This window comes from Macrobrachium rosenbergii, chromosome 27 (assembly GCF_040412425.1).
Source record: "Macrobrachium rosenbergii isolate ZJJX-2024 chromosome 27, ASM4041242v1, whole genome shotgun sequence".
Taxonomy (NCBI): Eukaryota; Metazoa; Arthropoda; class Malacostraca; order Decapoda; family Palaemonidae; genus Macrobrachium; species Macrobrachium rosenbergii.
Genome location: NC_089767.1, coordinates 42,027,522 through 42,049,561, shown reverse-complemented (window position 1 = coordinate 42,049,561; position 22,040 = coordinate 42,027,522). Strand labels below are relative to the sequence as shown.

At 37.1% G+C, this 22,040-nt stretch overlaps 1 protein-coding gene across 13 annotated transcripts in view; it reads right to left on the bottom strand.

Annotated features, from left to right (window-relative positions):
* Window positions 1–12,219: 12,219 nt before the first annotated feature.
* The window catches only part of Larp4B (La-related protein 4B), an 88,959-nt gene continuing 79,138 nt past the window's right edge, over window positions 12,220–22,040 (bottom strand). For 12 of the 13 annotated variants that reach the window (XM_067129698.1, XM_067129695.1, XM_067129696.1 and 9 more), the window contains 5 exons: window positions 21,500–21,702; window positions 18,502–19,315; window positions 17,806–17,896; window positions 17,400–17,538; window positions 12,220–13,843 (listed from right to left, as the gene is read on the bottom strand). In XM_067129698.1, the coding sequence (XP_066985799.1) occupies window positions 13,701–13,843; window positions 17,400–17,538; window positions 17,806–17,896; window positions 18,502–19,315; window positions 21,500–21,702 (1,390 nt within the window). In that variant the 3' untranslated portion in view covers window positions 12,220–13,700. The remainder of the gene's footprint in view (window positions 13,844–17,399; window positions 17,539–17,805; window positions 17,897–18,501; window positions 19,316–21,499; window positions 21,703–22,040) is intronic. The other variant, XM_067129708.1, reaches the window with a different exon arrangement.

Below are 22,040 nucleotides of genomic sequence, written 5' to 3'. Positions count from 1 at the left end.
CAAGTATCCGTGGTTAAATGAGTTTGACTAATTCGAAGGCAGGACTGTGGTGCATTGTGTAATTGTGATACTTATGTGTATTTTTATGTTTACATTGATTACTTTTGCGTAGCAAGGCAGATTCTTTCATCTAGGAACTTAACGAGCCTAAGTTATCTGTAATCGAGTTTTTCTCAAACCAGACCCGTCTTGAATTATATCCTGCTTCTTAAATTCAACACACTCGATCTTCTTTTACAAGCTCTGATAAGCTCAACTTACTTGTATTTGCATTTCAAAATCAGTTTTCAAGTACCTTTCTGGATGTGATACTTATGAATCTGAAACTGAATTATTATAAGTACTCATGAAGTCTAAAACTACTATTTTGGGCAAATAATAAGACACTCACCAACAAGTAAATTAAATCATTGATCAATGCTTGCAAACACTGAATATCGACCTAAGACTTTAATTTTAAGACTTACCTCTGATCAATCCTGAAAGCTCACAAAAGGTGCTGATCGTCTGAAAGTCAAGTCTGTATTTTCTGACTGCCTATGATCATGCTCTGGTATCAGAAATGGCTCAAAAGCAATTACTGTCATATGTTCAATCTGAACCCTATTAATGCTGCCACTTCTGAGTGCAAGGAAACTCATGAGTCTACCAAGCCATCCAGCTATTTGGATGACACTGCAGACAATGATCTGCAAGAGAGATGCATCTACAGCACTTCTGGTCACTGGAAATTACTAATTCCTTTGGGGACATGTTATTAAAAACATGCCCCCACAGGAGTATATTTTAGTCTCAATTCTATTGGCTTTAACTGGGAATGGTGGTGGATGGTTGTTTATAAAAATGTCTCTGATTGAAAAGCTTTCTACTTGCCAGTAACTTGCTGAAAACTTGATGGCACTTCGTGGGAGCATTTGAAAACTGAAGTGCAGATTCTGAGTCATCCATTACAATTTGAATCTATGGCATTTGGTCCTCTGTCTGATGCTGAACCATTTACATTACCATATTTGACTTCCAAAACCTAAAATAGGGAAATTCTGCTTTGTAAAATGACATCAAGGTTGAATGTGATTATTTTTTTAAAAGGTTTTATGTATTTTTACTTTTTTTGTAGGCAATGTGTGCTTTGCAGTTCAAGTGGATCAAAAGATTAAACCCAAGAACTCTAGTTCGGCTGATAGGAATGGGACTGGTCTTATTTTTTAATTCTTTCCCATCTGATATCTTCTTATAAACATATCAACTTTTGTTTTTCCTTCAGACAACTGAAAGCTTACTGAAGAGGAACAATTCTTTTAGAAATAAAAGAGGCACCACTCTTTTTGAAATAGTTTTTTTTTATCCAAACTTGGTAATAAAACTGAAAGTAGTAGCTCTGGCTAAAAGGTCAAGAGGTTTGAATAATTCAAAACTGACCTGGACCTGAAAGAGAAAATTCTAGGTCTGATTTTTTTTTTATGAATGTAACAAGCTTTTGCTCACTGGCAATATGTTTTACTCTGAATTCAGAGAATGCCCACCTTCACAGTGAAAACAGAACCTATCAGCAGTACAGTGACCCATAAGATTATGCTCCTTTGAAATGACACAGCACCTTTGTTGGCTCAAAACTAATTCAATGTACTGTAGCCATATTCATAACACTTGGAACAATGGCTAGGGATACTTTTGAATTTCTTAACTCTGATGGGCAGATACCTAACTGCTAAATAGAAAAGAATTTTCGAAGAATATCAATAACATGGTGTTGTGGCTCCAACCTAGTTTATTAACTGAATAAGTGTGAGGAGAACATCTTTTTAAAATGTCTTCCTCTGAAAAATCTCAAGATCTTTGCTGATAACTACCCCTCTTTTGATACAGAGGGATCTTTTGAGGGGTAACTTTTTAAATATTTCCATCTGAAGGTTTCAAGTTAGTCAGCAAAGCTACCAGTGCTTCATTACTGGCCTTGGCTAGAATATTCTTGCTATAACATTTGATGTTCTGAGGAGGAATGTTGATGCTCCTCTTTTGGAGACATTTAGAGGCTCTTATGAAGTTTGACCATCCTTAGTTGTATAAGGCAACATGCCATGTCAAAGCTGGACCTTTCATGTGGTAAATGAGTCAGATTCAAGAGCTCTCTCATTTGTCACACAGCTTCAACACAATATTTTATGTTGAAGTCATGTGTCTTCAACAATGTAATCTCTCATTGAGTGGGCAGCTAATAGTATTGGTCATTCATGTAACAAGAGATTATGTAATTTTTTTTAGGGATATGTAATGCTGCAGCAGAATATAACAATTCTTTTTAAATTGATTTTTCTTGGGTATTAAAACCAAAGCCTTTTATGTATGAGCATTCCTAAGTGCTAGCTGGAATCAGTGGTTGAAACTTGGTAACAAACCAGTTAACAGACATTTGAAAGAATCACTCTCCCAGGTAAAGAGTAAATCTCATACATAAAAGACTCTGGTCTATATACCCAAGAGAAACACAAATTAATCTAAAAAATTTTTATTTGTTCCATCATAAGTACAAACCATCACCTTTCATGTAAAAGACTTATTCCTTAAGTTGAAACTCAGCTGGAAATGTCATATTTCAGTCCAGACCACAAACAAGGATTCCTGAAACTCCTTATTCAGTCTGACATAAGAATAGTAAAACAATTGGGCCCTAAGCCTGAGCAAGGAGTGCCTGGAACCTTGCCCAAACAAGGAAAACTCTCAGAAAACCAAGTGTAACACTATATGCTGTGAAAAGAATCAGGTGATAATTCTGGCCAATACATTACTGGTATTGGCCAGAATTATCACCAGATTCTTTTCACACCATATGGTGTCATACTTGGTTTTCTAAGAGTTTTCTTTGTTTTGGCAAGGTTCCAGGCAGTTCTTGCTGAGGCTTAGAGCCATATCGTTTTACTATTCTTATGTCAGACTGAATAAGAGGTTCAGGAGTCCCTGTTCTTGGCTGTGACCTGAAATAAGACACTTCTGGATAGGTTTCAACTTGAGGAATAAGTCTTTTATGTAAAAGGTAATGGTTTGTACTTCTGATGGAATGGGTAACAGATTTTTTTAATATGTATTTTTCTTAGGTATATAAACCAGAGCCCTTTATGGAAAAGATTTACTCCTTAGGTGAGTTGTTCCTTTCAGACGACTGCCATATCAGAACCATCTTGTTACTAAGTTTCAACCAGAATCCAGCTTGCTCTTGCTGGCCACCCCCAGAGCAGAGACGGTTACACCTTGATAGCTGAAGCGCTAAGACTCTACGCTTGATTATGTAGCTTGCAAGTATCCGAGCCCAATCAAGCAGGTACTCAGGCCAAGCTGCTGGCTAACAGGAGGAGGAATAAGGAAGGAAGAGGGCCGGTCACTGCCATATACCCCAGAAATTAAGCTTACACCCAGTACCCAAGTAAGATCCTTTACTGCCCGATAGGAGTTGATTTTCAACCTCAGTGGATCACTTCAAGAAGCCAGAAAGAAACAAGTCGCCTACACTCTGACCCCAAGCCATGGGTCGTTTTTTAGATAGGTAGCGAGTAGCTCATGGCCTGCACCGAGCATAGAAGCATATATGGGTCACCACCAACAAAGTCTCGGAGGGAAGACTTTTAGGACACAGGCCTCTCAACTTGTTTTGGAAAGACTATCAACTGAACTTAATTTTTGCAACATTAAATGAACCTTTGCTGCTTCTGTTGGGAATGTTGCATACTTCACTCTCTTTTATGCTTTAATAATTTTGTTTCACTCTCTTTTATGCTTTAATAATTTTGTTGAAGTCAATCTATATAGTACAGTACTCTATCTTTTGTCTCACCTCTATCATAAGGTAATACCATTCACCTCATTATTTATTCATTTTACCAATGATGTCTTGGTTAACAGTCCTAAACCCATTTCCAGGCTGCTATTTGTTGGTAGTTTCAACCGTCTTCTCTTTGTGTGAACAGCATCCCTGGTAAAATACCTAATTACCAGATAAGTTTAAAACCTTAATCTTAACCTTTTCAGATCGTTTGGCAATGGAAAATTGTTTTATTGGATGATATGGTAGCAAATCTGCAAGATGATTTTGAGCCATCATAACTTTTATGTTGATAAATTGGCTTAACTAGCCCACAGTTTGCATTCTTAACTCAATATACTGCATCCTGTAAAAAATGTTTCATGTTTGACACAGTATTTGTTTTTGCTGAATAAAGAAAAATTCACTGCAGATATATTTGCTAAATTGCTGTTCTGCATTCACAGACTGGGTCATGTGGGTTATCCATCAAATACCCATAGTTTGGAAAAATGCTACCAATTTGAGGTCAAGATACAACTCGAGAAGACCACTAAACTATAGTTTGTTTGCAGTCTAGGACATGTGGGTTATTCATCAAGTACCCATGGGCCAGTTAAGTGTGACATGACATTACTACAAAATGGAATTCTTTCAGGAATGGACACCACTATATCCGGATTGTTTAATCTTGTCATACTCACTAGGGGTAGCATTTTGAGGAAAACATTGGTTTGAAGAGATGATAAATCAGTGACATGAGCAGGTATTTTATCTGGTCATAGTTATTGCAGTTTTGGGTACTTAAAGATCATCTACATTTCCTTAATACCTACATCTGCACATTATTATTGTTAAGCTGGTCAACCAGACCACTGAGCTAATTCATTTTATTCTCATAAGGTTGACTCAAAGGATCTCTTTATTAATAAGTAGTTTACACTTCAATTATCAAATTACAGATCCTTGGTTACCTGAATTGGAGAATCTTATCAAAAATTCTTTTAAAGATTTGCCTCCAAAGCTTGACATTCGTTGTCGCTGACATTTTGGACGTTCAAATAAAAAATACTCAAACTGCTAGAACGTTGCTCTAGTTTTTGTATATGTGGTGTATTCATAGAATATCCATTGGTCAAACAAGCGTAGCCAATGCTGAGAGTCAAAATTACTTGTCATTCTCATTGATATAATGAATTCCACATTTCAACAACGGGCTATTACTTTGTTATTACTACATTCATTACTCCATATATTCTGCCATGTATGATAATGGGTTTTGGAGATGTTATATAATCACAAGTAGGAATATCTACAGATTTAACGTTTTATTCCTCTTGTGACAAACCTTGGAATGACTGGAATAATCTTTCTGATCCTGCAGTGGTGGAATCATTTGCACTGCAGCGATTCAAAATTGGTACAAATCACGTTTAGCAAGCTCACTCAAATCTCACCTCATAGTTTAACTATTTGTCATATTTTTTTTTTTTTTATCTATTTCACAGGTTATTCCTTATTTATCAATTTTCTTTTCTTCCTTCACTGTTGGGATCTCATTCTTACAGCAGTCTGTTTTCCAACTAGGTTGTTGCAAACTTATAATACAGTAACAACAACTACTATAATCGTAACTAATAATTAACAGGTTTGTGTTCAACAAAAGATATTCTATTTCTTTTCTCAGGTTAAAATTATTGGATTCTCTCTCTTGATTATGCAGAGGCCAGTCAGGATAAACCTTTTTCCTAGATGGTACAGCATTTACACTACTGAGTGTCTTCTGCCGATCCCAGCCAAGAATTTGCATGTTTTTAATGTGGAACTACTAACAACTGTAGTGGATGATCTGAAGAGTAAGGTTACCTTACTCGTCTCGAGATTAGTCCCAATGGTAAATGTACTGGTGGCACTTAGCTTTTGTATATATGTAGAAGTCACATCTACTTCAAATTATAATGAAGTTGCCCGCTGTAGAGAAAAATTTGATACCAGTAGTGAATTATATTTAACTAAGCTTGTACCAAAGGTAAAGTTCTGATGGCACCAGGCTTTCTTCTTTCTACTGACAAAAGTAGCAGATTTGTTTTTGAAAGACTAACCTCTGAGGTAAATGAACTGGTAGCAACCAGTTTTTCTTTTTCTGCATAAATCGCATTTGCCTGAAGAGGCTTACTTGTATGAGAAGTGATTAAACTACCGCTGGGATTTCAGTTTTGGAAATTTCTTTTGATTAGCTTGAAAGCTTTCTACCATAAGACCACACTTTGCTTTGCATTTGACTTAAACAGCTGTCTACTGGCAATTCTTGTCACAGAGTATTCACACAACAGGCAGATAAAAGCAGACACCTTGTCCTGGATAAGAGCATTTGTTATATAGTTTGACATCTTTATAAACATGAAACATGACCAAATCTGTAATCGTTATAGCATTGTAACACCTTTGGTTTGAATTGTGTACCAGTATCTTTATTCCCTACAAAAATAAATTCAGTCATCTCTTCTTTACTTCCGCACGAAACAGCATGCAGGATTAGCTCAGATTTTGCCAACTTTTATAAGCATACCCAATCTCATACAGGGCAATACGGGCCACTACCACAGCTCCCACTAGGTTTTACTTGATGGTGCATTCCCTCCAAGACTTTAGACTGTCATTTCAAGGACAAGACTTTGTTTTTATGGGCTTTCAAAGATAAATATGAAACATCAGATAGGATTTGGGAGGTTGGCTGGTTGTGGAAGTTATGGAAATTACACCCCTCATGCTCTGAAAACATTATCTATGGAACATTTTGTCCTGTGGAGATTTGTAAGCAGTCCTCTCTCGTAAGGTCACATTATGTATTATTTAGTTTAACCACACCACCTTTCCTTTCTGTAATGCAATATATGGTAAGTCTCTTCCGCAGCACAGACATTATTACTGTACTAAAATTCCTTCTGCACTAGTTTTGAAAAATTTTCTTGAAAAAATAAATTAAATAAATAAAAAATTAAGGGGGACCTGGTACATGAAAAATATGAACATGAACCATACTAATTGGAATGTGTATACTAACAGCAACAGAATTTTCCCAGATAACCATATAACTTTGGGCTTCATAAGATTAAATCGACATGTATCAAACTACTCTTAGATCAGCCACAAGAATAACTTTTTTCCTATACAATGTTCTTAAGACAAGAACTGAGGGCCCATATTAACTGTAGATTGGATGAATAATGTACACATCTAATGACAATCAATAATTCTGAAACATTCTGTTACAAGGGAACCTTAAGAACGTCATTATTTGAAGAAACAAGTCTGTCGGGCTCAATCTTGTTTTGGGACAGAACTGTACAGCATAACTACACTAAGGCACTACAAGATTACTAGGGAAAAATGTAAATACATTACTGGTCAATCAATTCAACAAGTACTTGTAACTCAACATGAACTTCTACAACATGGTGATCTACTTCCCATACTGTAGTATATGCAAAGTTTGTACCAAATTACATTTTTAAATACCTTTGCCACAGGGTGATAAAAGATGTCAGTGCTGGAAGGTGGTGATAAAAGTTTACAATAATGTGTCAAGTGGCACTTCCATAAGAATTATTAAGGAGTCCGGAACATAAAAGACACTAGGGAATCTTAGAGAGAGGGTGTGTATGTTTTCAACTGTGAGGACGACAAACTATGCAGTGCTTATAACAGAAAACTTTTTTTTTTTTGTCTCTATACGAGATAAAGAAGAAACTTGCTCGTTTAATCTTTCTCCTCTCCTTCCAGCAAGGTCCTCTGTAATATTACCATGCAGATGCAACCTCCAGTAGACATCCTTTTAATAAAGATGACTCCTGAACCATCAGTGCCAACAAATTTCAGATCTTGTCAGTACTGAAACAATGTAAGCATGCCTACTCCCATTACTTACACGTTTCCAAAGGGTTACTAAAAGGCAAGAAATAAAAAAATGATAATTTTCTAAATTATGTTTTCCAGTATCTTCTCCATATAGAAAAAAAATGCAAGTAACCAGGGTGGACTCACTTTCAAAATTCTTTCGGTTACTTTACCATTAGTCACATCAAACAGCAACTATGACAGCGTGTTCAGTGGTCTTGGGAACTGCATTAGTGACATACAATCAGTACACAAGGGCATAGTTCGGTGACCTGTGTTTTTATTTCATCTCATCCTTTCATTTCCTTTGTGAATGGAAAAACTTAAAAGCAATGAAAACAGTCTATTTGTGCAAATGCTACCAGCAACTTATGAGACCAAGTATAAAAAAAAAAATTATATATATACTGGAGTCTATGCTTGTATAAGTTTAGGTACCACTGGGACTGCCAAGGATTAGCTTCAATGTTTATCCATTGCTATGCAGAAACCCAGTAAATGAACACTTACATGATGACAATTCTGACCTTTTTAGGGTAAATAATCAATATGCTGTTTTTGAAGGAAGCATTTAAAACAGAAACCACTAATCAACTGGATATATGTAAATATATTCCTTGTGCGTGTGTTCCGAATAGGTTACTAGAAATCACTTTCCTTTCATCCTTTCATAACTATCTTTATATAGTTACACTATCATCACCAGCATTTGATTATGCAAGTTTGACAAGCATAGAAAACTATATCTTTCTTCATACAGACGTACAATATTAATATTGAAAGGAATGCCAGTACCATTCATCCAGCTCGCTGACAGATACTGCATGGAGATGAGCGCAAGAAGGGCAAGTTACACTACCTGATTATGAATTGGTCATTTTACCAGAAGCATTATCTATAAATCCACTTCATATCCAAGGCATAAATATATTTCTTAGATATTAACAAACCACAAATATATACGAGTAAATCTTTGGACAGGTAGCTCACAGCCCACATAAAAACATATAACAAAAAAATGAGAAAAAAAAAAAATAAAACAAAACAAAAAAATCATAAGGACTCAAGTCAAAACGTCTGTTCTGAAAACCACATGCGAAATTTATTTTGTCAAACTAAATTTTTAACAGAAACAATAAAATGGTTTTGTGTTGAGCGAGTGAGAAAAAGGTAGTGATGTGACAGCCATGGAAGTGTTCTTAGAATACTAATAATAATTAATAATTAAGAATTATAATATACCCTGGCTTCCTCCTTCACAAAGTCTGTCCAGAGAATCACTCTATAGGAGGCTGGTGGAGTTTAATACATTGCTAATGTCAATTTTAAATTAAAAGGTTGAGATCGCGCGCACATGCACACACACCTTGCACATCTTGCATATTGGCATATCAATAGTATTAACCACTTGAGACAAACTGAACAATGCGCACAGCACAACAGAAGAACATCAGGATTATTAACATCACTTGAGAGCAAATATTACAATATTGGTGGCAGTACATCTTAGAAAAAAAATGATAATCCACATCATCTGAGAAAAGGGGGATAAGGCTATATGAAATTCCACAAAACCCCATCAGCATCTCTTCCTTGTATCTGACGGGATCATTATATGAACAGTTAAGCCACAATGTTACACCAAGTCTATGATCAATGTCACCAACACTTAAGTGCATTATGATATTCACAATACCTAATCTCATAGAAATTATTCAAAATCATCAGCACCCTAAAAACAGTGAGACAGACAGCATTCCCTCCCACCCACCCAACCCATTGCAAAATAAACTCATCAACAGCAACCTAATGAATCCTCAATCACTGTCATCTGACGGTACTGTGGTTCCTGAGTAACTGTGGTGGTCAGTCGCACATTTGAGGAAATATAAACTGACACAAGGGCGTGTTAAATTCTACAAGACTGCACGCACATGTAGGACCAAGCAGGTGGAAAAAAAATAAAAAATTATATGAAATCAGTCTTGTGTAAGGAGACATTTCAAGACCTCCTCCTAAGCCTCTACCATATTTTAAATATTTTCTAGATACAGTACAAGTTTCCACTTGCAAGTACAGTACTTATAATTCATATATATATACAGTACTAAGTGATTTAAGTGGGCTAAAGTTCAATTTCATTTAAAAAGTAGCAGTTACCTACCACACTGGCTGGTTCTACATTTCTCCCGTGTTCGTGCACTTGGAATGGGAATAAGACTAGTGATCGTCGCAATGACTTTGCATCAGCAGACTACTTGTTTCATGTAGGTACTGTACTTCTCAGACTGGTAACAAATGAAAATATTTATATACTTCTGAATACAAACTCAATATATTTATATGTATATACATATATTAACCCTTCCCTCAGAAAGACATGAAAGTTGTAGTCAGCAATGATGTCTTCTCTGAACGTATTATCAGGGACTTCAAAATGCTGCTAATGGAAAATTGCACCAAAGAAATCAGTATCCAACCAAAAGACAGACTGTATTATTACCTAAATGCAAGCATGCATAACAAAACTGCTCTTTACATAATCACACTAAATCCAAAAGCAACTAAATTATGTCTTACACTGTAAAATGCCACAAATTTTCTCAAAACTTCCTCTATCACATACTTGAATAAATGGCTGTATATGTCTGATGACAATTTTCGTCTGAACCCCCAAATTAAAAATAATGGCTCCACAAAAAAAGCTGGGTAATAATAAATTAAATAATATAATAAAATGTGAGAATGGACACACTGACCTTGGCTCCATTTCTGACCACTCATACCAGAGGACACCATTACGACTCCTTACAAAACTCATCCATAGGCAATGCACTACATCTCAGTCAAAAAATGCATGTCCATGGAAAAGGAACTTGTGAATCGCGGTTTAAACACCCTTTCCTCTAAATACAATCTAGAAAAGGTTTCATTTCCAGGTCGAGAGAGAGAGAGAGAGAGAGAGAGAGAGAGAGAGAGAGAGAGAGAGAGAGAGAGAGAGAGAGAGTTTCAATTTCAGGTCAGGGGAGAGAGAGAGAGAGAGAGAGAGAGAGAGAGAGAGAGAGAGAGAGAGAGAGAGAGAGAGAGAGAGAGAGAGAGAGAGAATTTTCAGCTAATGACCAATAGCCAAGGGTGTTTCCTACACTGGAAACCAGAACAGTAAAAGTCAAATCATCCACTAGAACCTACTCTACATCATTTTCTCTTAAAATAACTGAATGGAAACTATTATTAGTGAGTAATGAGATGTACAGTATAAAATAATGAGGATATGCTTATGTCTTCATAACTCTGCTTAAAGAGGAGGAAACTAAACAGTTCTATGCAAGGTACACAATATGACTAATATACTTCACTTCCTATATACTTCCTTTCCCTTCAAAGATACTGATAACAAAACAAGTCTGAGCTCCCTAACTGCCTGCGATTGAAATGAATGACGGCACTCGCATCTACACCATGAAATCCTCAAAAAATTAAAGGGAGTATTCAAAAGGGCCATTCTCCACTGATAGTAATGCTGCTGTCTTCAAGAACTTCCCTTCAAAGACAATTGCCAAAATTTCTTTTGAACACTTTGGACTCAAGTCTTCTCCCTTGAACGAAATAAATCTTATAAATTACCAACCTCACACCACTAACATGCATCAATAAAGGCATGGTGCTTACACACAAAAATATCAGAATGATGACAATGAAGAAGAAGTCCAAAAGCTAATGGCCAACGGGTGCACAACCTCATTGCGTCAATTAGCAGTTTCAGTCTTTTGAGGCCGGCTCATTTGCGTGTTCTTTTAATAACTTTTCAATCTATACTCTAAAATGGGACTTTTTTTTCTTTTTTATCAAATTTTGCAAGCACTTCGGCTGCTAAGCCTAAGTATCATTTATGTGGGTCAAAGCTTGAGGCCTGAGGGCCAAAAAGCAATTTGATATATGAATATACATCTGCAATTACAATAGCAAATGGAAATTATGGAAGCCATCACATTTTGTAATAAAACTGTATACCATGAAACACTGAAGACAACCAAATAACGTTATCTGGTAAGACATTTACAAATCATAAATGCTTTTGCAAACAGGAGCACTTGGAAATAAAATGCACTCAGTCTGTGTAGTGTGTACCACTTAACCAAGCTCAGGACAGTCCAGACACACACCTTCAATCAATTCAACCTATTATATCCAATATAATATATATTACCACATTAACTGTTAATATTTCCACAGAAAGCAAATTCACTGGACTGGGTTGTGATCTTCAAAAAAAATTATCCATTTCTGTACAAACACTATCTTCTTTGAAATTAGAAAGAAAAAATTCATATGTATATATATATACTGTATAATCACCCAAAGCTTTTCAAAGATGAATATCAAGCTACGGGATGATCACCCAAGATAAAACACTCCTAAACGACCAACTAGTAAACACGAAAATTTATTGTCACGAATGTCAAATAATTTCGTCTTCATTACAATAATTACCATTCAGAGTGCGTCAATTTTTTTTTATTTTTTTAAACTTTTTATGTTGTAATTGAGGTTCGGTTATCACTACATATCACTGCACGCCCAAACTTTGGGATTAGTGTTAAGTTTTCAGGTGGGGTTTCTTAGCAAATCCCACGGGTTTTTTTTCTTTTTTTTTCTCACTTTAATCAGAAAAGTTTGTCACACTCCATAAGACATTCATTCACAACCTGGGTCTCTACACAGGATGAGAGGAGGTAACCTTACCTTACTTGCCAGTCTTATAGCCGTAGCACATTTATGTACATCAACACCATTTATGCAATGCACACATCCAAATCTTATGCCAGCATGTAGTCAATGATGATCAAAGGGGCTACACAACCAAGCAAGAACCACTCGAAAGACAGGGAGTAAAAGTAACCAGGCACAAGTTCCGACACTTGATCACAGCATTTTCACAACATGCGCTCATTGTCCACTCTTCACGCCAAACAACAAACACTTACGCTTGCATATCACGTAACACTCGCTCCACTTGCCATTCAATAACAACTCTGCACTCAGAATTGCTACCACTGTAGGTTAAATGCACGTCACTCATACAAAGCCCTTCGATATTCAGTGTCCTCACTAGCAGCTCCTTGAATTTGCTACAATAACAAACACTTTCTCTTCATATATTCATCAATGATGTATGATACATTTCTAGGTAAAGCAAGCAAGCCAAATATTCTTCACTGAAGAAACTTGCTTCTTAGGTCACAGCCAAAAATAATGGGAGGTGCCAATAATGCAACTAAAGGTTTGTTGTTTCCTATTTTTTCTATTCCTGTAAAATGTTTTTTCATTTGAGCACCAACGAGGGAGCCCTTGTCAATGACAAGGAATTGTCCCCAAGTAATTATCATTGCCATCACACACACAAAATGGCTGTTCATGGTTTTTGATTCAGCCAAGTCACAGGCAAGCACTCTTTTTAATATAAGTAGCTATACACAATTCACAATGCCACACCGAGTTCTGAGGAATGGCTCCAAAATTTTCTCATTAATTTACAAGGCTATTATTGTCAAAAATAAACTCTCAACTGTACAATTAAGCAAAACTGCCATAATTTTGGCACCGGTCATAATTGACTCTCCAGTCGAGCACATTGCATACGGAGCTAACAGCGCACAATGTTTTCACTATATACATATAATAATGGCAGGCAGCATAGGCACTGGAGAAGGATGATGCAGCCACGTGCTACAGCACTAACTGGGCCGGACGTGGGGTGCAGAGTCACCAGGCTGGGGTTACAACACTTGTTCTAATATAGAAATCACCAGGGAGAGCAAAACTAGCAATGCAAATGCAACAACCTCGCTTGCAATGGGTTGGTCTGTGTTGGGACAAGGCAAGACCAGCCGTATTGTCTTATTAGTATTCCTTCCGTTTAAATAGGCTCCCTGTAAGTGATTCCCCAGCCTGGAGGGCAGCCGTCTCTGGTTCGTCGTCATCACCACAATCAAGTTAAGAGTCAAGTTCTTCATTTCGGTGATTTCGGTCTGGCAGAATCACGGGGTCTGAATGGCATGGGGCCTCCTCGTTCACTCGAGAGACGATTTTCCCTTGGCGGTCCATCTCTTCTCATAGGCTTGCCATCTCGCTCGCGGGGTATCAAAACTTTCTCTAAATAGAAATTCATGAATTACAATGCATCCTAATATCATTTTGGGGAGTTTAAATGTACGGTAAAAAAAGTTAATCTCTCAAAACATAAGCAAGACGAGGAATCTGGCACACTGCATCTTGCAAGGTTATAATTCATCCTCATCAAATACCTATGGACATCGCATAACACTACCCTCAGCACAAATAAGAATACTTTGTTTCAATTTGTATTACTTGTTTTATTTCTAAAATTATAATCACCCATGTACTGTACATAAATATTCCAAAGTTAACACAAAAAATTAGTCACCATGAACTAAGGGTGGGTAAATTACAGGGCAAAGCCCTTTCCAACGTGAGTCCCAAACTGATGGTTGCTCATACCTCTGACTGAACAATTTAAGAGAGAGAGAGAGAGAGAGAGAGAGAGAGAGAGATTGATTGATTTTTACCTCAAAATGCAGAGGGGGTGTATTAGATGTGGGAAAACAGGAGAAAAAAAGTTTATAAAATGCATTTATATAAAATTGTTATATCAAAGTTTTACCCTTTTTAAATGAGTCCCAATCACACCACCTTATCGTCCCAATCACACCACCTTGATAAATCTTGTAAGTAGAAACACCCTAATGTGCATGCCTGGCTTTCACTCCAATGGCCCAAAAGACAGAGGCATCACTCCTCCATGCTAACCTCCACCTGGCAGAGTATGGAGTCGGGAGGTGGGCAATGGAAGTTTAAGACTGACAGTTTGTAGACGGGAAGAGGGCTTACAATTAATGGCATGTAGAAAAACTTCTTAATGCAAAGACAGTTCCTACAAACCATTAATTGCAAATTAGGAGACAGGACAACGGAAAGGAGCCAAGGAAAGGGGGAGCCGATCGAGATATATAACATCCAATCTGCTCAAGTAACATCATCCTGAGTCGTTGGAGCTTCCATAAAATAATGGATGTGCAAAGGAAAGGATCCTCTCCAAACACAAGAAGCATAAGGTAGGTACTCAAGGAAACCCATACCTCAATGTATGAAATTATCATGAGGGAACTCATGAAGAGAATGTGGCTGACTAATTCCTCTCTGAGCTGACAAACTTGATTAGAAAACATGACTTTACATTAAAGGTACGTCACAACACAGGCAACCAGTGATAACCTGGGAAGCAAAGAATCAAGACTGTCTTTGGAGATCGTACACAGGAACGAAGCCTTGTCCTCTGGATCAGTGGAGTGTCATTTGTCATGTGCACTAAGATGTCCCCTTTCAACATCTATCAAGTTGGTGCTATAACTTTCTTGGAGAGTAAGACAATTTATACTTAATGGGCCTATAAGCGCACACAGAGGGTTATAAATAAGTTGCCAAAATGCAAAACTAGGATACGAAAGAGAAGAAAGCAAAACAGTGGTATAGTATTAATAATAAAAGAACATATATGTTGAAATAAGCAATCATAAAAAAGTACTCTTATTCAGGAACACACTTTTACAGTACAATCATGCAATCTACCATCTGAAATCTCAAACAGCTGACATCCTTTCACTATCTGCACAATAAAATTCTCAATGATTTTCAAGAAATATGGATGTGAAGCTTATTAAAAATTAAGCATTTCTTCATTCAGCTTTCACTAGCTGTGCAGTTATTGGGTGACATTAAATGTGAGCAAGTGCATGACTTGGAGGATGACTGGGAACCAAAACAGAGCAATGAACGATAAGGAAGACAATGGACGACTGGTACAGGTAACTTTTAGGTATTTGGGAGTAAATGAGAGAAGAGAGTAGGTCACAAAAAAGGTGATGGAAAGTAAGTATTAAGATGTATGCAGACTGGAGAAATCTAGATTTATGGAAGCCAAGGTGGGATTGTATGAATGGAATATATTGGGCAGACTCTATTCATGAGAGTCAATCGCAGATGTTAAAGGTGAATGAAAGGAAGCTATAGATATGAATTGTTTACATATTACAGCATACAGAACTGAAAGCGCACAGAATAAGCAGATGAGTAGGAGTAAGAATAAGCAGATGAGTAGGAGTAACAAATGGGTTTGCATAGGTGAAAGAATATTTTTGAGGTGACTCAGTGATATGGAGAGTTGATGGACAACAGATAAGACACCATTATTGAAAATTTTATGCATTTATGACCCATTTACTTTTTTTTCCTGACATTTCTTGCTTGTGTGTTTTCCCCAAGTATACCCGGGCCTCAAAATTCCGAAAATAATAGTTTTTTAGTTATTTCTTAATGCCACAATGCTAATTAACAAATGGGCAAATTTGGAGGGTCAAGAGTACAGTTTTAAAGCCAACCACTCTCTCTGACCAATATTTGAACAAAGGAAACCAGAGAATACCTGAAAACTATCATTTTTTCTACGGCTTGACATGTCATAAGGCAATGTGAGTACTGAGTATTATACTAAACTCGTAGTTTTGTAGTCAAGAGATTTTTATAATCACTACCACAAACTGAAGCAAGTGATTTACATTTGGTCAGTACGATATACGTAAAATTGAACTGCAATGTATTTTATTGAAAATAAAACCTTTAACGTTAACCGAGAGGAGTTTTTACTCTTAAACACCTTTTTAATGTTGAGCAAACAGTCACACCAATAGGAGAATGGGAAAGATTCTGCTATACGTTTCTTTAGAAATTTGTGGACACACTTGCCAGTTGCAATTGATGCAGTCACATAGTCGTTTTACAGTTGGTACTACATCTAACCATGGGTAATGTTCACCTCTCAGACAAAATACTTTATAGTTTTGACTGCATTTTAAAGTGTGATAACCTTATTAAAGCTTTAATTTTCTTCATTCAAGTCTACCACTTACTTAATCATCATTAATAGGGACTTGTACGATATCCTCATAATGCTGTCATCTGAACTGCCATTTTATTTCATGCCTACATGATCTGGAAACTTGTACAGATTACACTCACTTCTTTTGATTTATGGTTACCATGTCTGATTCATCACGTCTAAAAGAAATTTTAGAAAAAACTTCCGTGTGGTTTTATGGTACTCCTGAAGATACTCAAACTATCACAAACTGTTGTCAAATTGTAGTATTTAGTCTTATGAGCAGAAATGGATGACTTCTGGAAGGTGGATGGTTGCACTGTATGTTGAAAAATGATGGCTTGTAATTGTTTAAAATTAAATTCTAAAACAACATTAATGGACACCACTTGTACTGTTCTACCTAACAAAACCAACACTAATTCCAAGACTTTACACAAACTAAGAACCTACCAACAACATGCAAATACATTTGTTACAGTGCTCCGAACATTTTTAATGCTCAGCTTCTCTGCATGGAAAAAAAAAAATTCAATAGACTACATCCCACAGACATCCTGTTATATAACCTTAGTGACTCAAACGGAATGCAATCCTTCTACTATCAAAAAATGTGCTTTAAATTCTAACTTTCATCTCGTAATTCCCAAAGATAAACTAAACCTTAAGAAATACGTAGGGTAAAACTAACACCACAGAAAATATCTATGTAACTTCATCATGCTTTCACTCCAAAACTAACCAATAAGAACCTACCTTGAGGTTGTTTAGTCTGAGGTCTGGTATGAAATCTCAATTTCTTTTCCTGTTCTTCTTTTTCTTTGAGCTCGGCTGCCAATCTCTCCATGTGTTCCTTGGATGCCAGTGCCATTTTTGCCCAACTTGTTTTGTGCTCCTATAGCAACAGAGAAAGCCACAATTAAACTTTGTAAATTTGCATAGTTTCTGCATAACAAATACAACTTACTTTAATCACAGCTTACGTATACAACACCTACATTCCACGAACTGTGTCAATCATTATCGTAAATCTAAAAACTACATAACAGCAACATTGGTAATAATTTTAAACTGTGTCAATCATTATCGTAAATCTAAAAACTACATAACAGCAACATTGGTAATAATTTTAAACAAACTGCCAATTCTGTGTCATTCTTACCCCATCATTATTGTTCAATGACTGCGAACAACTTAATTTGTATTCTGCATTGCTCTCATCACTATTCACCTTCGCATCAGATTTGGGAGTCCTGGGAAATAATAAAATTCACCAGTTTTACTACACATTAAATATCACAAAACATTTCTCAAAGTAAAACTTAGATATAAAAGCCTGGGTAGCAAATAATCATCATATCCTCACCTCTAACATTTCTTCAATTCAGTCATTACCCAGTGTATCAGACTAATTTCTTAAAACCTGAACCATAAGCCATTATTAAAATAATATCTAACTATAATGTGGCATGGAACTTTCAAGCACATTAAAACTGCTACCACCCTAACACTGAAAATAATTTGTTTCAACTGCATTTACTTTATTTTTCATCTGATGTATCTAATTTTTTTTTTTTTTTTTGTTGAAGCAAAATAAATTACCATATTCCCAAACTTCCTCCCCAAAAAAATCCTAGTTTTAGCTAGTACAAATAAAGAATCAAAATGGTTTTTCATCAATTATAAGTGTTTTCCTACTGTCTCGGACTGTGCCACATGGCATACTGATCAAGAACCCACGGGTCAAATGGAGAAGAGAAGGGGGTTGAGTACCCCTTTAAAATTGATGGACAACCTGAATGAAAAATAAAAATATTTCACCAAAAACTGTAATGAGCAAATGGTAAAATGTAATTACTTAGGAGAAGGTGGCGGTGAAGAATCTCCATTCACCAAAGGTGTCCGAGTCTCCCTCGACTCGGGTCTCTCTCTCTCACGATTTGCATCTCTGTGGCAGCGAGGCTCCCTTGGACCTTTGGTGATCCACCCCTCGGCGTCTGCTTTGTCCTCCTTCCATTGGCGTGTTGGGAGGGGCCTGTTCTCCTTGCCACTCCTCAAACTTCCTTCCCTTCCTGCACGATGATAGTCTCTGTCACGGATGTTGTTTCCTCCAGATCGCATCATGTCTCGGTGGTCGCGTGAATATTCTCTTGGATGGTCCCTGGTGTAATCCCTTCGGTCTCTGTGCCCACCGCTAGCTCCAACACGGCGGTCCTCGCGCACCCCACGTTGCTCCCGAGGTATTTGTCTTGTATCACTTTGCTTGTTAGTACTCGAACTAGGTTGTGAAGCACTACTCTGTTGTGTGGTAACTGCTGAACTACTAGAGGCTACATTCACTGACGATGTCACTGGAACTACAACTGTTGTACCCTGAGATGGGCTAGGAATTGTGGCCGTGGAGGATGAAACTTGACTAGCTTGTGTGGCTGCTGCTACAACTGTGGGTGCTGCAGTTACAGTAGGGCAAGGGGATGAAGCTGATGATGTGTTTGGGGGTGCAGACACCACAGATTCCTGGGGGAGGTCTTTTTCTGATGACTGAGAGGTTGGTCTGGGTTTCGCTGTACCTTTCATCACATCGGAAAAGCGCTGTGTATCACTTCCCCATGGAGAAGGAAGTGGTTCGGCAGGTCTTTTCTCTTCCGCTACAGGAGTCTGCTCATCAGCACCTAAAAGAAAAACAAAAATTAATTTCCTACAAGCAAGGTGTCCAATATAACCAATTTTTATACGATGGAAAAATATAAAATACGCAATTATAAAGTATATTTAAACAATACACTTCCTCACAGAAGAGGATGAATAAAAATTGCCTGAAACAGTCACCCTTCAATTGCAGACACAAGGATGAAACCAACGAAGACAACTTTTACAAGAAATGCTTTCCTTTCACTATACATGAAAATCATAAGCAACAAACTGTGCCAACAAGCTACACTGTGAAGACACTGACTTTTGTGCTTCCTGGATATTAAAGCCCTTACAGCCAGCACTCACAGTCCATGCCTCATCACTCCCAAACATTTTCAGTTACACACCCATACCACCCTGCAACAAATCCTTCACATGACCTAATGCTACGCAAACAATTCACATTTACTTCCAACCTAATTTTCATGCTCCATTCAACACCAATTCCAAAAGGTACTTCTATGGAGACCTAGATCACATAATTTGCAATTCACCTCACCTCTTTACCCTATCTTCATTAGTTACACAGTCGTTACAAATCCCTGTATGAATCAACCACTTCCATACTGTGTTGTTACAAATACCTTTATAAATCATCCACTTCCATATTGTCATTCATAACAACACTTCTTAACTGATCTTCCATACACCCTTACTACTAATATGTATAATTCTCAATCTTTTCATCTTTACACACTACCACAGTCCCTAGCTTTGCCCATTATCACCAACACCATCAATTGCACTAAAGATATTGCTACAAGTTTCACATCAATGGAAGATCTGGAATGGTCAATGAACCATTCTTCTGAGCTAGTTTTTCCTGAAAGATGTCTTGGAAATTTACCATGTGCCCTAGAGACTGATGGTTACTTTTTTCACAGACCTATCCTAACCGCTGAGGAGGGTCCCCTTTGCTGGAGAGTAATAAGAACTTGAGTGTATGAACTCTCAATGGAGAGTATAATTTATCCTCATTTATAATAGTAAACAAACAAATTTATCAAAAAATATAAGCAGTCACAAAGATTCGTTTGCATATCAGTATATCTTCAGTACAACTATCAGAATCAAAACTTGTTCGCGTGTCACTTTTACAAATGGTAACAAAATGCAAAATATTTTCAGCTTTTAAAGATTACATTTTTTTCATTTGGAACGTTTGTACTGTGCGGATTTTTATCTCTTTTCTATTTTAATTTGCTAAGTCATGTTTGTGCAGTGATTTTACACTACACTTTAAAAGTGCAATACAATGTTATATATTGTTATTCCATATCTCTAATATTTTCCATTTTGGCATTTACTTTTCATTTATCCCATACTATAAAACATGGTGCCACAAGCCTACATCGAATATTGGAATGTTGTCAAAATTTTGAAAAACTGAACCACTACAGCCCCATCTATTTGCTAGCATTAAGAAATTGTTGGTCAGGACAATATCTAAAAAATATAGCTGGCACTTTACAGTTTATAATAGCTGGTAATCTATTCAAGTTTTCCAATTCACTGGTACATCAACTTCAGAACTTGAATAAACCAAAAAAGTGTTTTAAATATATATATAAGATAATAGTATGCTGTAGCAGCCAAATACACGGTACTTAATGCACTGACAGTTGTACGTGCACTGTGCACCAACCAAAAAAAGCCATCAGCTCACATTGGTGCAACCTTATTTTTATGGTTCAGATTTTTCCCAAAAACTGAGGTGTGTCTTACAGGCTGCAACATCACCAACGCCAGGAACTCTGCCCAACCAAAAAAATGAAAACCAAACCTGCAAACTGTGTGGTAACACTTTAGTAGTTTTAAGGCCAATTGTATCTGCAGGCAAGACTTCACAATCACATACCACCTCCCAGTTGATTCATTTTGTTTATAGCTGGCTAACTAAATACTGTATTGTATATAAAAAAAGACTAATCTTTTCTGTTAAATGGCAAAACACAGTAATTAATATATAAAAAAAAAGACTATCTTTTCTGTTAAATGGCAAAACACAGTAATTAAAAAAAAAATTAGCTGATGACAATTTAGCCTGCAATACCATCATGATGGCAAAATTAGAAACATCATAACCCAGACCCATTTTACCACCTTTGGCCCGCTGAATATTACACCTAATTATTCAAACCTGGTATAAATTCACCCCTTACCTGGAAGTGGTGGAAATGCTGTAGCCTGTAGGTCAAACTGTGGTGGTGGAGGTGGGGGTGGGGTTGATTCCTGGCTATTGTTGCCAGACTTGTCCGCAGCTGGTGGCTGAGCATTGTTACCACGCTGAGGCATGCTGCGACCACTACCACTGGCTGCTGCTTCATCATCACGTCCACGAGGCCGTCGACGTGCCCCACGAGATCTGTGTGATTTGACAAGCCATTTAATCTCATGTACATTTCGTCAATTGGTTAAGTGTCATCACCTTTCCATTTACAGGCAGTCTTCAGTTATTGGTGAGGGTTCCATTCTGGGGGTGTGATGATAACCGAAAATCGCTACTAACCGAAAATCGGCGATTTCCGGACTTATCGGCGTCGAAAAGTGCCGATTTTTGGTTATCGGCACCTCTGTTAGGTATGTATTGGCGCCAATACCAAATTATCGGCGCCGATAAGAGGAAATTGCTGATTTTCGTCGCTGGACAAGCGCCATAAAACTGTATCGTCATTAACCGAGCCCACAGTTAACTGGGGGCTG